General features: G+C 44.4%; 1 protein-coding gene across 6 annotated transcripts; it reads left to right on the top strand.

Moving 5' to 3' along the window:
• Positions 1-35: 35 nt before the first annotated feature.
• On the top strand, positions 36-14206 carry LUC7L3 (LUC7 like 3 pre-mRNA splicing factor). Of its 6 annotated transcripts, none has more exons than XM_052688086.1 (12): positions 38-221; positions 3508-3574; positions 4338-4377; positions 4612-4756; positions 5318-5392; positions 5472-5576; positions 6090-6251; positions 6701-6984; positions 7517-7677; positions 12090-12230; positions 12336-12441; positions 13747-14206. In XM_052688086.1, the coding sequence occupies exons 1-12, from the start codon at positions 123-125 to the stop codon at positions 13757-13759; spliced, it is 1398 nt and encodes a 465-aa protein (XP_052544046.1). In that variant the 5' UTR covers positions 38-122; the 3' UTR covers positions 13760-14206. The 6 variants fall into 6 exon arrangements, with proteins under 6 accessions (XP_052544048.1, XP_052544049.1, XP_052544046.1 ...); XM_052688085.1 differs by having other exon boundaries at positions 12862-14206; XM_052688084.1 differs by having other exon boundaries at positions 12336-14206.
• The last annotated feature ends 53 nt before the right edge of the window (positions 14207-14259 follow it).

Below are 14259 nucleotides of genomic sequence, written 5' to 3'. Positions count from 1 at the left end.
CCCGCCGCCCCGCCCCGCGCGGTGCATTGTGGGCCGGGCGAGCAGCGCAGCCGCCATTTTGTCTGTGTCAGTTCGGCGCGGCGCGGGCGGTCGGGGCGCGGGGCCTCGAAGTGCCAGACGCGATGATTTCGGCCGCGCAGCTCCTCGATGAGCTCATGGGCCGGGACAGGAACCTGGCGCCGGACGAGAAGCGCAGCAACGTGCGGTGGGACCACGAGAGCGTGAGTGCGGCGGGGCCGCCTCCGCCCTCCTCCTTCCCCTCCCCCCAGGGCCGGGCCCGGTCGGAGCGGCGCGGCGGGCGGGGCGTCCCCGCTCCGTGCGGGGGGAGCAGCCCGCGCCGAGGGGTCGAGAGCCGGAACCGGAGATCCGAGCGGGGCGCGGGGAGGCCGCGGCTCGGGCGGGAGTCCTGTGCGCGGCGCCGTTAAGCGGAAGCGGGGCGGCCGTTGGGCCCGGCGGGGCGGCGGCGCGGCCACAGGCCGGCAGGGCGGCGCTCAGAGAGCGGAGCGGAGCGGGGCTCCCTTTGTTGGCACCGCAGGGCTCCGGGGCTGAGTGCGGCCGTCCCTCGGCTTTCCTGCAATAAACGACGCCGATAAGGCTTGTCGCGCGCTCCGGGGAACGCTTTCCGCGGTAGAGCCCATCGTTAGCGAATGGTGGCTTTTACTGCCGTCCGTCCTAGCGGTATTGCCGAGTGATTTCCGTAAAGAACAACTAAAACTGAAGCCTGGCAGTGATGACAGCTCCTGGAGGCATTTCTCTGGCAGAGATGGGATCTGTCGAAATACAGCTTTATTTCTCCTTTGCAATGCAGTTCTGAGCTACGATGCGTGCTTTAAAGGAACTGCCACAGTTAGGATGTGATTCCTGACATGTGTTTGGTGTCCCTGTGGGTCAAACTGCAGAACACAAACAGTTGTGCTCTATGGGGCTCCTCCCAGCTCAGAGCTTTCTTTTTTTTAAGTTGGGAGAAGTGCTCCACTGCTGTCCTCAGCTGTATCTGAGTGGCAGAGGCTGGAATGTGGTGTTTTTCACCCAGATGTGTGTTGCTGAAGGTTGGTGGGTGTGCATTCCTCCCAGTCTGTGAGATAAGGGCCTTTGCTGTGTGCCTTAGGCTGCCCGATCTCAGCAGCTTGTTGGTTTTTAATTTCTGCTGCACGGATAAGTTGTGCGTGTCAGGAAGGGAGCTGTTAGTTGAGGAAGTATTCACAGCATTCTTGAAGGCCTTCTGCACTTCTTAACCAAACATCGTTGTTCAGTTGAGTGTTCAGTTATGTGTTTTGTTTTGATTCTGGACCCAAAATAAAAAGGGGGTGTTCAGCCCTGGAAAGACTGAGCAGATGGCCTGAGCCACGTGGGCCGATCTAGAGTAGTGAAGGGGATGGTTTTGGTTCATTTCTGAAGGTGAGGAACACTTTGTGTTGTCTTTAATCAGGTTAAGATGACTTTGTCTGTAAAAGAGAAATTTATTTTTTTTTCAACTTTAGGCTGAAGAGGTTGACTGTAATGATAGGAACCTCTTTAAGATACCATTCAGCTGTTTGCATGTGCTCTCCAGAAACAGGGCTGCATCCCTTCAGTGCTGGATCCCTCCCTTGTCCCCTCTGTGAGGTGCAGCCTCCATCCCTGTGGGAGCTGCTGCTTTGTTTGCACACTCCTCCCCTTACTGATGAGATTCATGGGGCCACCACCGAAGCAGTGTTTTTATGGATGCTGTAGTCAGTTGACAGGTTTGTAGCAGATATTTGCTGGTGTTAAAATATAAAGATAAATTTCACTTTAATTCCTTGCATCCCAGAGAGATTAAACTTGTAATGCTGACATGTTTTGAAAGTCAGCAAGTGCAAGTAGGATTCAGAGAGCAGCACGCATTCATCTGCTTGAGTGCTGTTCTGTGTACATGTTAGGATCCTCCCTGGTCAAACTGCACAGCTGTCAACAGGTCACCTGTGTGCTGTCAGTGTCTTGTGCTCTCATACCAAAACTTAGAGTTTGTGTCCTGTTTTCAGTTAGGGAAAGTTACCAGAAGGAGCTCATCTCTGTTTCCTTCATCATTTGTAGGTTACACGTGAGCAGATACAGAGATGTGAGGAAGATGCAGTGAAGTACAGGATGGGAACGGGTTGTGTGGAAGCCCCTGAAGCGCAGTGATAGCTGAGTGTTTGTTTGCAGTATTAACAGATCGTGTTTCTCATTACAAAACCTGTTGTAGAGCTTATGTTCTTACTTTGAGACTTTCCAGCAGCTGTATGTTTCAGGAGTGCTGGGTGTCCTTGGGTAATCAGTTCTACATCTGGCATAAAGGCATTCTGTTAGGGTCAGCAGGAGCTCGCCAGCACTGCATGCTGTTGTCTTGCTGCCTGTTGCAGTGCCCATAGGTGAGGTCTGCTCCTGGAGCAGCGGCTGAAAAGCTTCCTCAGTTCGAGTGTTCTTACGTGTACTGGTGCTGTGGGAGCACTGGTGGTGTGAAGCATCTCCTGTGCTGCCTTGTGATGTCCTGCAGGAAGCACCGTGTGTCAGGAGGTGGGGGCAGGTGGCTGGGAGCAGTTATCCCTGATAGGAGCAGTATCTCAAGGAATAGGTGCTCTATTTAAAATGCTGTTTGACCCTGTTTGCAGTCTGTTACGTGTTTGGTTTTTTTTAATGCCAGAGCATGTAAGTTGTTTTGCATGGAGGTAGAATCTCTCATTCCTTTTTTTTTTTTTTTTTTAATTGGCTCGTTTTCGTTTTGGTTTGTTGGCTTTGGAAATTGGCTGAAGTGTCACTTGTTAATTGTTTGCTCAGGTACTGTGCAGTACTGTTGCTTTTCTTCCGTTCCTCAAATAGGGCTATGGTTATAGACATTTTTACTGACTGTTTTATTTGGTGCCCCAGTGGCCTAAGGTAATGACAGGAGAGGTGTTCAGGTTGGGTAACAGTGGGTATTTTCATGGCCATTTTCATGTTGTGGGAGGCTGGGCTGGGCTGCAGGCAGGGCAGCACTTGGTGCAGTTCTGACCTCCACAACCAGATTTGCAGTCTATGGTTAGTGTGGAAAAAGAGGACTGAGCTGATGGGGACAGCTGCTGGCCCTGGTGATACAGAGAGGTGGCTGCTGAGGGCAGGTTTTGGTGCTCTCTATTCACCCCCATTTGTTAAAATCCTTCCAAATGTATTTTAAGGAGTACAGTGTCCTGCTCTGTGTCCAGCATGTGTGAGTGAGCGCTGGATCAGACTGTAATGAACCACATCAGTGATGGCTTCCCTTGGTGTGAAATGTTTAGCATTAAGAGGTACCACCAGCACAATGGGAAGCAGGCGTTTTGGGGGCGTGTTGTCATTAACTGTGGTTGTAGTGTTTGCTGCCACCACGTAAAGCAAAGGTAGGACTGGATGTGGGTGAAACTTGGAGAAACATTGCAGACTGTACTAAAGGGGAGTTTTACTTTGTAGCTTAGAAAATAGAAATAATTACCAAATGTCATCAATTCGCGGGGAAAAAGAAATGCTGCTTGTTTTTCTCTCACCTGACAGGTTTGTAAGTACTACCTTTGTGGCTTTTGCCCTGCTGAATTATTCACAAACACCCGCTCTGATTTAGGTAAGCACCCATGTTGTTTTGTTGCCATTTGGACTTATTGCCATTTGTAAACAGCTTTATTGTCAAAAATGGTCATTTTGGAAATGACCATTCTTAGAGTTGTCAGTGGCACCATTTATTAACAATACTTATTCCAAATCCTGATTCTAAGTGGGGAATTTAATAATTTTAATTTTACGGTGTGAATTTAATAATCAGAGGTGGAGTTGCTCCATTTCTTTACAAGTGTTGTCTCCTACTTGGATTCAAGCTGTCTGGGCAGCGTTTGAACTTAATGTTTTCAGGCTTACATAACCTAAGAGAAAACCCACTGAGGAAGGAGGGAGAATTTGCCTGTGGCTGTGCTTCATGGTCACAGATCTCCTAATTCTACTCTAACGATAAATATTTTAATTGGTCTTTATTTTAAAGAACAATGCCTGAAGTTTAAGGAAGTGCTTTAATTACATTTAATATCTCATTTTACCTTTTTTTAAACTGTATTAAGGCTACACTACTTATTATTTTGTGTAGTTTTACTGATGTAGAAAAGTCTGGTAATTATCTTCTATGTGAAAACTTTACACATGGAATCATTCAGAATTTCAGAATTTCCTTTGGTTTTCTGACACGGAGCCACATTGGCATTCTTCCTGAAATGTTTCTTTCAAACTCCAAGCAAAAGAAGCAGAAAGGTGTTCTGTATAGATGTGCAAACAAATTCTGATAATGTGTTTACAGCATTCAAGAATGCAAGCTTAAAATTTATATGTGGTCTTTTTAGGTCCTTGTGAAAAAATTCATGATGAAAATCTACGTAAACAGTAAGTATGTTGTCACTGTGTTAATGCACAGTGCCTCCAGTGTGCTTGAACTGTCCTATAAACAGGCTCTCCATGAAAAACTGACTTCTTTCGCTTTGTATGAACTTTTGTTTATATAAATTGCGCAGTACTCTGTTACCTTCAGCAGAAGTTTGAGATGTGGCAGCAGATCATTGTTTCTTGTATGTTAGGAAGTGATGTGGGCTTTCATTTAAGCAATGTCTCTCCATACAGGTATGAGAAGAGCTCTCGTTTTATGAAAGTGGGCTATGAAAGAGACTTCCTGCGCTACTTACAAAGCCTGCTGGCAGAAGTAGAACGCAGGATTAGAAGAGGCCATGCTCGCTTGGCACTGTCACAGAACCAGCAGTCTTCTGGGGTGAGTGGAAGAATCATTGAGGCAAATAATTTTACCTCGAAGATGGAAACGTTACCTGTTTACTTTGTCTCCCCAGGTGACCCAAGAGATGCCCACTAGATCAGTCAGTTCCCATGGTAGCCTGCCTAGTGGCATTGGCCAAGCCAAGTGGCTGCAGTCAGCCAGCAGGAATCCCTCGCTGCTTTCCCCAGTGCTGTTCTCTCAGATCAGTACTCAGTCCCCTCTCTGGGACCATTAATCCTGTCGGGTGTTGTCTTCACCCTGTTAAACCTCAGCATACCTTCTATCCCAGTTAGGCATTTGAATTTAGACTGCTGTTTTTGTGGGCCATGGCCTCAAATGTTTTTGTTGATTTTGAGGGGAATTGAATAGAATTTGCTTCACTCAGCAAGGAGGGCACTGTGTCCAGGGGCGTTTCGTGTTAGACCAGTCTACTCATAGCTGTAGAGGTAGGATGAGGCCATTCTCAAAGTGCCTCTGGAATATAAGACACAGTTGGTGTGTTTCAGAATTTCCTGCTATTTGTTTTTACTTAAGTGATGCCTTTGTACCCCTTGGCAGGCAGCGGGACCTACTGGTAAAAACGAAGAGAAGATTCAAGTATTAACTGACAAAATTGATGTACTACTACAACAGGTGAGTTTATGTTCTGTAACAGATCTCTTAATTTTGTCACTTGCTGAAAGGTTTTAGCTTGTTTTTTGTTGTCCTTCAGATTGAAGAACTGGGCTCAGAAGGGAAGGTGGAAGAGGCACAAGGAATGATGAAACTTGTTGAACAATTAAAAGAAGAGAGAGAGTTGCTGAGGTCTACAACTTCAGTAAGTAACACGTTGTTAGTTCTGTCAGGTGGGATTCCAAATGTGGTGCAACATTACATTCCCAGTCCCCTTGTCAGTGGTGCTGTAAAACAGGAGTGCAGGATTGGACAGCAGCATGGCATGTACACGTGTTACTGTGTGCTGATTCGGTGCACTGTCTTGAGTGTGGGTTTAATGCTTACAAGTTAGGAAATTATTTACACTGCAGTCATACGGGTTTGTGTGCAGATTTTGCTAGGTCAGGTCTTAGTTAAACTTTGAGGTGTAGTTTCCTGTATTTAAGCAACTGAACACCACGCAGCCATTTGCTTTCTCTCTCCCAGTAGGACGGGAGTGGCAATACGTGGCTTATTCTTATCGTGTTCATCCTGGGTTCAGTGCTTCAAACGCAGGCTGTGCTGTTAGGACCTGGAGCTTTTGTGGCAGTAACAACAGTAATGGTAAAGTTCCGAATGTCTTCGCTGTCACCTGTCTAACATTTGTTTTTCTTTCATCTAATATGTTCTTTTGCAGACGATTGAGAGCTTTGCAGCACAGGAAAAGCAAATGGAAGTTTGTGAAGTTTGTGGAGCATTCTTAATTGTAGGAGATGCACAGTCCAGGGTAGACGACCATTTGATGGGAAAGCAGCACATGGGTTATGCCAAAATAAAAGCTACTGTAGAAGATTTGAAAGTAAGCATGTCTTTAGTTAATGAATGTAAAAACTGCTTGGAGGCTTCCTGTGGTAAACAGAGGGCCGACCTGTGGACTTTCTCAAGTGTGTGAAAGACTCCAGAAATGGTGCATGTAGAAGATGAAATAGAATTCTGCTCTCGGCATTTGGCTTTGTGCGTGCACTGATGTCCTTGCTCGTATGTGATTGTTCTGTATGTGAGTGAAGAAGTAAATTCAGGTAGGAATTTTGTGGATGTTGTTAAGTGGCCTACATTCTTGTGAGAGTTACAAGGATAAAATCTGCGTGAGAGAGGATGCCGGTTTCAGGGGTTGTAGAAAATGCTTCTGTGTAGGCTGCCCTTGGTCAAAATGAAAGTTTAAGCTTCTGCATCCCGGGATTGTATGAAGAAAGTTGCGTTAAATGGTTTTCCTTCAAAGTTCTTATTTTTCCCTGACTTATCTTGAAGGAAAAGTTACGGAAAAGGACAGAAGAACCTGACCGTGATGACAGGTTAAAGAAAGAGAAACAAGAACGAGAAGAGAGAGAGAAAGAGAGGGAACGAGAGAGAGAAGAGCGGGAACGGAAGAGAAGGCGTGAAGAAGAAGAGAAAGAAAAAGAGAGAGCCCGTGACAGAGAGAGGCGTAAGAGGAGTCGCTCCCGGAGCAGGCATTCGAGCAGAACGTCTGACAGAAGGTGCAGCCGTTCGCGAGACCACAAGAGATCAAGAAGCAGAGAAAGAAGGCGAAGCAGGTACAGGAACAGAGTCTTTTCACACAGCTTTTCTGAACGTTAAAGTCTTGCGTGGGCCTGATCTGTCAGCCTGGGCCACATCAATAACTTGTTAGCTTTGCTACTGTTCTCTCTCATTGAGAGCACATTTACTGTTTCTACGGATAAGGTTTGGTGCACAGTTATGGCCTTCCCTGCATTTTTGGAAGTAGACGATGTCTTTGTGGTGAAGTGGTTGTACAAAGGAGCTTTGAGTGCACTTGCTCCTGAAGGACAGTTGTTTTTTTTGTTTCCTTTTTCTTCTCTTCCTCCTCCCCTCCCCCCCCTTAATTTTCCAAGGATTTCAATTCCTGATGGCTGTTCTTAAGCTGCGAGGTTGGGTGTTTGAGATGAAGGTGGCAGTGTGAAGACAGGTCTTGCATACTGAGAAATATTTGCACACAGCAAATAGTTGTTTTCTGTAAACAGTGAATAAATTGGAATACGGAAGTGGGTTCTGTTCTGTGAGTTCCAGCTCACACTGACATTTCTCACGTTTTCTGTGAATGTCCAGGAGTCGTGACCGGAGAAGAAGCAGGAGCCATGATAGATCAGAAAGAAAACATAGGTCTCGCAGCAGGGACAGGAGGCGATCAAAAAGCCGTGATCGGAAATCTTATAAGCACAGAAGCAAAAGCAGAGAGAGAGAACAAGACAGGAAGTCAAAAGAAAAAGGTATGTTTGTATGAAGGCTGAATTTGTATCAAATTCTGTAATTGATCTTTTCCTGACATCTGAAAAGTTTGTAGGTTTCCAGTCAGGGACTGAAACTTCTTTTTAGCAACAAATCAGAGCTGGTTCGATAAGCTGAAAGTGTTGTTGTAACTGATTTGGAGCATTATCTTCTTCCTAATCATTGTTAATGCCTGTGTGTGCATACATACACCCAACATCCACCTCTCGTCTGTTACAGTAGGAATTAAGAGCTTACTACTTTGTCTGCAAGTTAAGTGTGCCGGGGTTTAGATGTGTTTTAAAGCTTGTGGCCTGTTTACCTTTAGAAAAACGTTTGCACTGTGTTGAGGTTTTTTTTGAATGAGTATTCTTCTGTTCTTACTGTTGACAAATATTTTTGTAATTACCCTTTGCTTTCATGTGTTTCGTGACAGATCAGTAGTTGTTTCCACTTGTAGCATTTACTAATTGTCTATTAGTTGTCATTTCCTTTATTTTTCTTCAGAAGACAACTAAAAGCACTGGTAATCTATGAATGCAGTTGAAGATAAATCTTGCAGAACTCCTCTGCTCTAAAAGACAGTCCCATGCTGTCTCTTCCACCCCACTCCCCCCCCCTTGGCTCCTTTCCTCCCCTCCATGCTCCTTCCCCCCCTATTTTTTTAATGTCTAAATGAATTGAGATTTGCTCGGTTGATACTCAGGTGAGTCTCAAAGGAATGCCATGCAGTCCTCAACACATCACAGCACTCCATACAGCATGGTGGCAGCTCGCTGCTGCTTACCAGAGACTGAAGTTTCAGAAGGGTTCAGAAAAGAGCTGTAGAAGAGGCTCTCTGCAATGAAAGGTGCTGCATGCATGTTACCTGGGCCGGTTTGCTCTAACCTTCCCCATAGTTACCTGGTCCAGAGCCAGTTCTTGTAGAGTAGGTGATGCTTCGCCTTTCCATTGCCTGATTTTCTTGGACCATTTTGTTTTTTCTGGTTTATACCAGTGCATTCTTAGCATTGATTCTTTTCTCAATTTGCTGTGCCGTTTATTGGCGAGTGGGCTTTGTTTTGTTTTGCTGCCTGCTTGTGGGCAGAGGAGCCCATGTCTGGTGTTCAGGTTCAAACCCAGTGTGATAGTTTGTATCTTTCCATTCCTTACTTTCTTCCTACCCAACGCTGTGCCTTTTTCGCCTACTTCATGAATAGATTGTGCTCTTCAATGTTCTGTGTCTGTCTGTGCATATAATTAGCTCGTCTTGTTTAAATTTGCTGTATTTCGTAGGGCTTATGGCTTTTCAGTTCTTTCTGGCATCTTTTCATAAGTAGAGAGGCCAGTAAGCTTTCTTCAGCATATCAGGATTTCCAGTTTAAACGTGGCTGATTTCCTTGCTGTCCATTCTGTTTGCTGCTTGCTACCTTTTTCCTCTAGGAATGAGCTGTGATACCACTACCACTCCCCACTGATGGGGAAATCAGTTACACTTTGTTTTTCTGACTGTAACGTGTAGAAGTATGAATAGGCCTTTGAGAAGGACTGTAATGCTGCAGAGCTTTGTGCTTTTCTGTCCAGAGGAATCTTTTAAAAAAAAAAAATAAAATAAAAATTGGGAGGACAGTTGGTGTTTTTTAAGAACCAAGTGTCGAGTTGTGCAGTGATGCTGTTGACACTGTTGCATTCTCATGCTGCTGTTAACTGTAGGCAGTTAATTCAGCAGTTTGCTGTGGATGTTCATGTGTCTGCAGTGTGAGGCTGGCTGCTCACTCTGGCAGCCTTCACTCACTGCTCTGTTGGACATACTGGCTTCAGAATGGAGTTGTCTTTATATACACTGTTAATCTCCAATTTATACAAGTAAGCAGCAAAGGCCTGACTGTAAATCATGGAGTGCCTTTCATCTTGAAGTCTCAAACAGCTTTTTGAACATGAATCTAGCAGGAAAAAAAGACAAGGCACAGACCCGAGGCTTGCCTACTGTTACACATTAAATCACAACCGAGCTTTGAAAACTCACAAGTCCTGGCTTTTTGATGGCTAAAGTGCTGTGGCCTACAGTGACCTTCATGGTTATATGAGGAAGTGTTTGAAATCTGAGGCACGTTATTTCAAACTCCTGTTTCAGGAGCAGGGAAACATCTGCTAAAGGAGAGGCAGCTGCCAACCATAACCACCAGTTGAGCATGAACACAGCTGCTATTTATGTAAGCTAATCTCAGCATAGGTGGCATAAATAGTTGGGGGGGGGGGAAAGGTTGTTTGAATACCTTCATTACATGAAGGATCAATGCTGGCATGTGCCACCAGGCCACTTCTACTTGGCTTATCTCCTGCAATCTGGATTCATGAACTTGTGTAAAAGTCATTGATTTGGTGCTTGTCTTCCTGTTAGTCATTAAACCTCAGTAACGTCAAAGCACTCAAACTGTCAGTAAGAGGATATCGTGTTTAACAGGCTGGCTTTCATTCTCTGGGCAGTAAAACTGTTTGCAGTGTCTTGGTAAGAATTCTTACAGAACGTTACAGTTTCCCACACAAACAAATAGGAAAATGTGCATGTGTTGAATCAGGAAGCAGAGTCAATGTGTGATTATACACAGTAGATCACAGCTCAAATAATCTATGCGGAGTACCAACAGCAAGCTAATTGTATGTGCTTATTCAACAAAACCCAAGTCTTACTGATGGGGAACGCAGTGAGGGAACACAACTGTTTGCAGATACGCCAGGAGCGGGAAGAACTGCAGTTGGTTGAACTGCTGGTCAGTTCTGCTTGGCAGCTGGGAACTCTGCTGGGGTAGAACTGCTCTATCATCAGAGGGGTTAGAGGAATGCCACAGGTTAACAGTCATTTTTAATCTCAAACAAAATTATCCCTCCTGCCCTAATTTGAGAAACCAAGACAAAACAAAACCCTGCACACTGCACATCCATAGGGCTATTAAGATCTGCCGTATCTACATAGGACAGAAGATAAGATTATTGGACTGACTACTAGTCCTCTGCGGGGAAACAAGACTACTATTCCTCAGTGGATCTACGTGTGCATCGGAGATACCTATAAGACACAAACAGAAGACTTTGTAACAAGGTTAGTTAGAGTGCCATCTACCTGCGGAGTTGCAAACGGAGGGCAGGCAGAAGGGCGTCGCTCAGAGTGCCGTGGCGCCGCGGTGCTGCGTGCGGCGGCGCTGCTCAGCGGAACCCAGTAGCCGTGTTTGTAGGCAGCTGCCCTGTTCTGTGCGGAGGTTCCCCTCCCTCTGGCCGTGTGTTAAAAGCAGCGGAGCTGGGGTGATGCTTCTCTCCTGAAGCTTAATTTCCGCTTTGTCTTCTGAAGTACAAAAGTGTCACGCCAGCCTAGGTGGTAATGCTGTTTAAAATAACGTTTTCAGAGTGTTCGGTCTGTGCGCTCCTGTTTTGGGGATGGATTTATGTGTGCCTGTGTGTGTGTGTTTTAATTGCCCAGGCAGCAGGGAGCAATTGGAAAAACGAGCATGAATGTTCAGTGTGGTAACATCGGAGAGGTGGTTCTTCTGTTTGGATTTTTTTCTCTCTGAAGTGCCTTTACAGAGGGTTGAATATTACGATGTGTAGCAATATGGGAAGAATTGATATTTTATTAAATTTGCAAACACAGAATTTACAGACGAGGCACACAGCTCTGCTACTGAGCGTTTTTCTTTCTATGGAAATACTTTATTTCTGGCTTCCTTCCTTCTTGAAGATGACGAAAGAAAAGATGCATTTCCCAGCAGGTAGCGAGCTCCTCAGTGCCAGCCAGCTTTCTCACTGATGATGAAACTGGGGTCGTTCCCATTTTGCTGTTCCTTTGCCTTTGGAATACGGTGCTTTTTGTGTACCGTCCAAACTGTTTCCAAATTGAGAATCAGTAATGCTGATGTGCACACAGCTGCTGTGACGTGCTGTCCAGTAAAGTTAATTTTGATCGTTATGTGATCTTCGCCTTCAAAGCTAGCTGTGCTTAAGACTGCTTGTTTCCTGAATGTTTGATTGCTTGGGGTTGCTGATTTTATTTTTATTTTTAACTGGGCAAAATAATGCACTCATGCATCACCCCCACGTGTCACCAATTAAAGCTGGAGACAAGAAAGAACCTCTAACAAGTGAGGAAGCCCGACGCCTTGTCTGCGCTGCCGCAGTCGCTGCGTTCCAGCAGACAGCTGTGCTGCTGCCTCAGCTCTGTCCCCCCCGGCACCCCCAGCCTGTTCTGTCCCCTCTGACGCTTTGTGGTACCCTGTCCCTTCCAGGATGGTAGCTTGGAGACTATTTCTATGACTTTGAGTATTAATACTGTGATTGTAGGAAATAATTGTCTGATTTAATTTTTTTTTAATGCAATGTATCTCACGTGTGCAATGTTTGTTTTTACTTTGAAATCCATGGTCAATGTCTTCTTTCATGGCAGAAAAGAGGGGATCTGATGATAAAAAAAGTAGTGTGAAGTCCAGTAGTCGAGAAAAACAGAGTGAAGACACAAATACAGACTCGAAGGAGAGTGATACTAAGAATGAGGTCAATGGGACCAGTGAAGACATTAAATCTGAAGGTGACACTCAGTCCAATTAAAACTGATCTGATATGACCTCAGATCAGACAGAGGTAAGTGCATTATTTCAAACTTTGATTAGGGCTTTTTGTTACTGTTTAACAGTGCAGCGTAAGTATGCACAGATGAAGATGGAGCTAAGCCAAGTAAGAAGACATACTAAAGCACCTTCTGAAGGAAAAGACAGTGTAGTCCTGCAAAACATTTTGAGGTACATTGTTTTGTCTCAGCTATTTTGTAGCAGACTCGTGCCCCATTAGTGTGCCTCTTTGGGACATATTGTAATATAGTCACCATAGAAACAGTAATTATCCTTTTTTTATTTTTAGGGATTTTGTTATCGTTTTTAAAAAAAAAAAGTTGAACTGTTTTTGTATTTAAGTCCATATTGTGTTGGTACATCAGCAGAAACTTTTGCTTTAATGCTTAATATTTGAGGCACATGTTGGACTACTTTGTTTTTATATAAACTGCTAGTATTTCTTTGTCAAGGATGTTTCTAGTTTTTTTTTTTGCTTTATTGCCTTGCATTCTAATGCAGTTTGTTCTGTAACTCGAGAGCCAGTAGCATTGGATTGATGGAAGTGTAGGGTTTATGAATTATTGCAGCTGACTACCATACCTCACACAGCGTTGGTGTTGTGAGCGGCCCATGAAAAGCCAAATTAAAAATCAAGGATTCAGTCAAACTAAGCAGGTACTCATGCCAGGTACTCCTTTCTCTACCCACATCCATGTTTGAATGCTGTTGCCTGTAATCTTTAAGCTTACTGTTGTGTTTTTGATTTTCAAGATAGTGAGAAGGACTTCTCGTGTATTGTGTGAATACTGTAAATCTGATGTTAACAGAACGGGATTTTCTTCCAACTGTGTGTAGGGATGCAGAGGTGCCCAGAATTAGATATCTTTAAAGAGTTAAAAATGCAATAAACACTACATAATAACCGCCTTGTTACTTTCAATGCAATTCAAGTCTTTAAGAGGTATGTGCTTAATATTTCCTACTGCGTAGGAGAGTTTGCGATCAGCCGTAGCACAGAGAGGTGGAATGGCTGATGCCACGTTTGTAAGGCAAATAGAAATACGAAGTCAGATGCCAGAAAACTATTATGGTGTTCGTGGCAAGAGTGTATGCTGAGAAAGTGTTTGCTGGAAACCAGATGGCTAAACATGAGGAAATGCAGATACTTGGAAGCTTTCCCCCAGCTCCTGACATTCCTTTACCTGAGGTTTCCGTAGTTGCATTCCTGAAATAAGGAGCTAACAGTGGAGAGTACGGCTGATAAATGAGTTTCGTGCAACAGAAGCTGTTAGAACAGCTTGGCTGTCTGTGCTCAGAAACCTGGGACGCGTGGTGTCGGTCGCGACGCCGTTAGTGCTGCTAAAGGCGGTGCTGCTCAGTGTCGACATCTGTGTAGCGTTAAGGTGCAGCTAACAGCTGGGCCAGGATAGAGCTGCTGAGCAGGATGCTTCGGCGCTGCCTAATTGTCTGCTCTCCCAACGTTTTGCATTGCAGGACTGCTACGTGAAGAGTCTGCGAAGACGGCGGAAGACAGCTTAACGTGAAGATCTGCTTTAAAATGAGGTGACAGAAAGCTGTAGTGGCGTAGAAAAATATAAGTTGAGTTAGATTTTTTTTTTATAAAATTAAATTCAGGACTGGTTTTTCCTCCCAGAGCTCAGAAAGATGTGTTGATAGCATATATGCTACTGAGAATATAAGTCCTGTATCCTTTTTTTTTTTTTTTTTTTTTTCCTTTAAGTCTTTTTAAGATAAGAAACCAACATAACCTGAACACATGGCTTGCTCAGTGTTTAATTGCAAGTTTTCATTCTTGGACTTTAAAACACAAAAATAAATGTTTAGTATTTGTGTGAATCGAACTAAAACGAATCCCATTTTTACAACTAAGGTATTCCTAGCTTCTTGATATATGAAAAATGGAAATAAAGTATCTTTGAATTTCTGTTACAAATTTGATGGTCTCTGTCATTAACATTTAGTATTAAATAAGTTTTTCTTTCCTAA

The sequence above is a fragment of the Tympanuchus pallidicinctus genome, unplaced genomic scaffold (genome assembly GCF_026119805.1).
Source record: "Tympanuchus pallidicinctus isolate F22 unplaced genomic scaffold, pur_lepc_1.0 scaffold23, whole genome shotgun sequence".
Classification (NCBI taxonomy): domain Eukaryota; kingdom Metazoa; phylum Chordata; class Aves; order Galliformes; family Phasianidae; genus Tympanuchus; species Tympanuchus pallidicinctus.
Note: the sequence above shows the minus strand (reverse complement) of the source record. Positions and strands in the feature narration are given on the sequence as shown.

What these genes read in the sequence shown, in the direction of transcription:
- LUC7L3 (XM_052688084.1), top strand. Translation starts at nt 123, where the DNA reads ATGATTTCGGCCGCGCAGCTCCTCGATGAGCTCATGGGCCGGGACAGG. An exon ending in TTGATGTACTACTACAACAG is followed by an intron (nt 5,393 to 5,471) that starts GTGAGTTTATGT and finishes GTTGTCCTTCAG; the next exon opens with ATTGAAGAACTGGGCTCAGA. An exon ending in AGAGAAAGAAGGCGAAGCAG is followed by an intron (nt 6,985 to 7,516) that starts GTACAGGAACAG and finishes GTGAATGTCCAG; the next exon opens with GAGTCGTGACCGGAGAAGAA.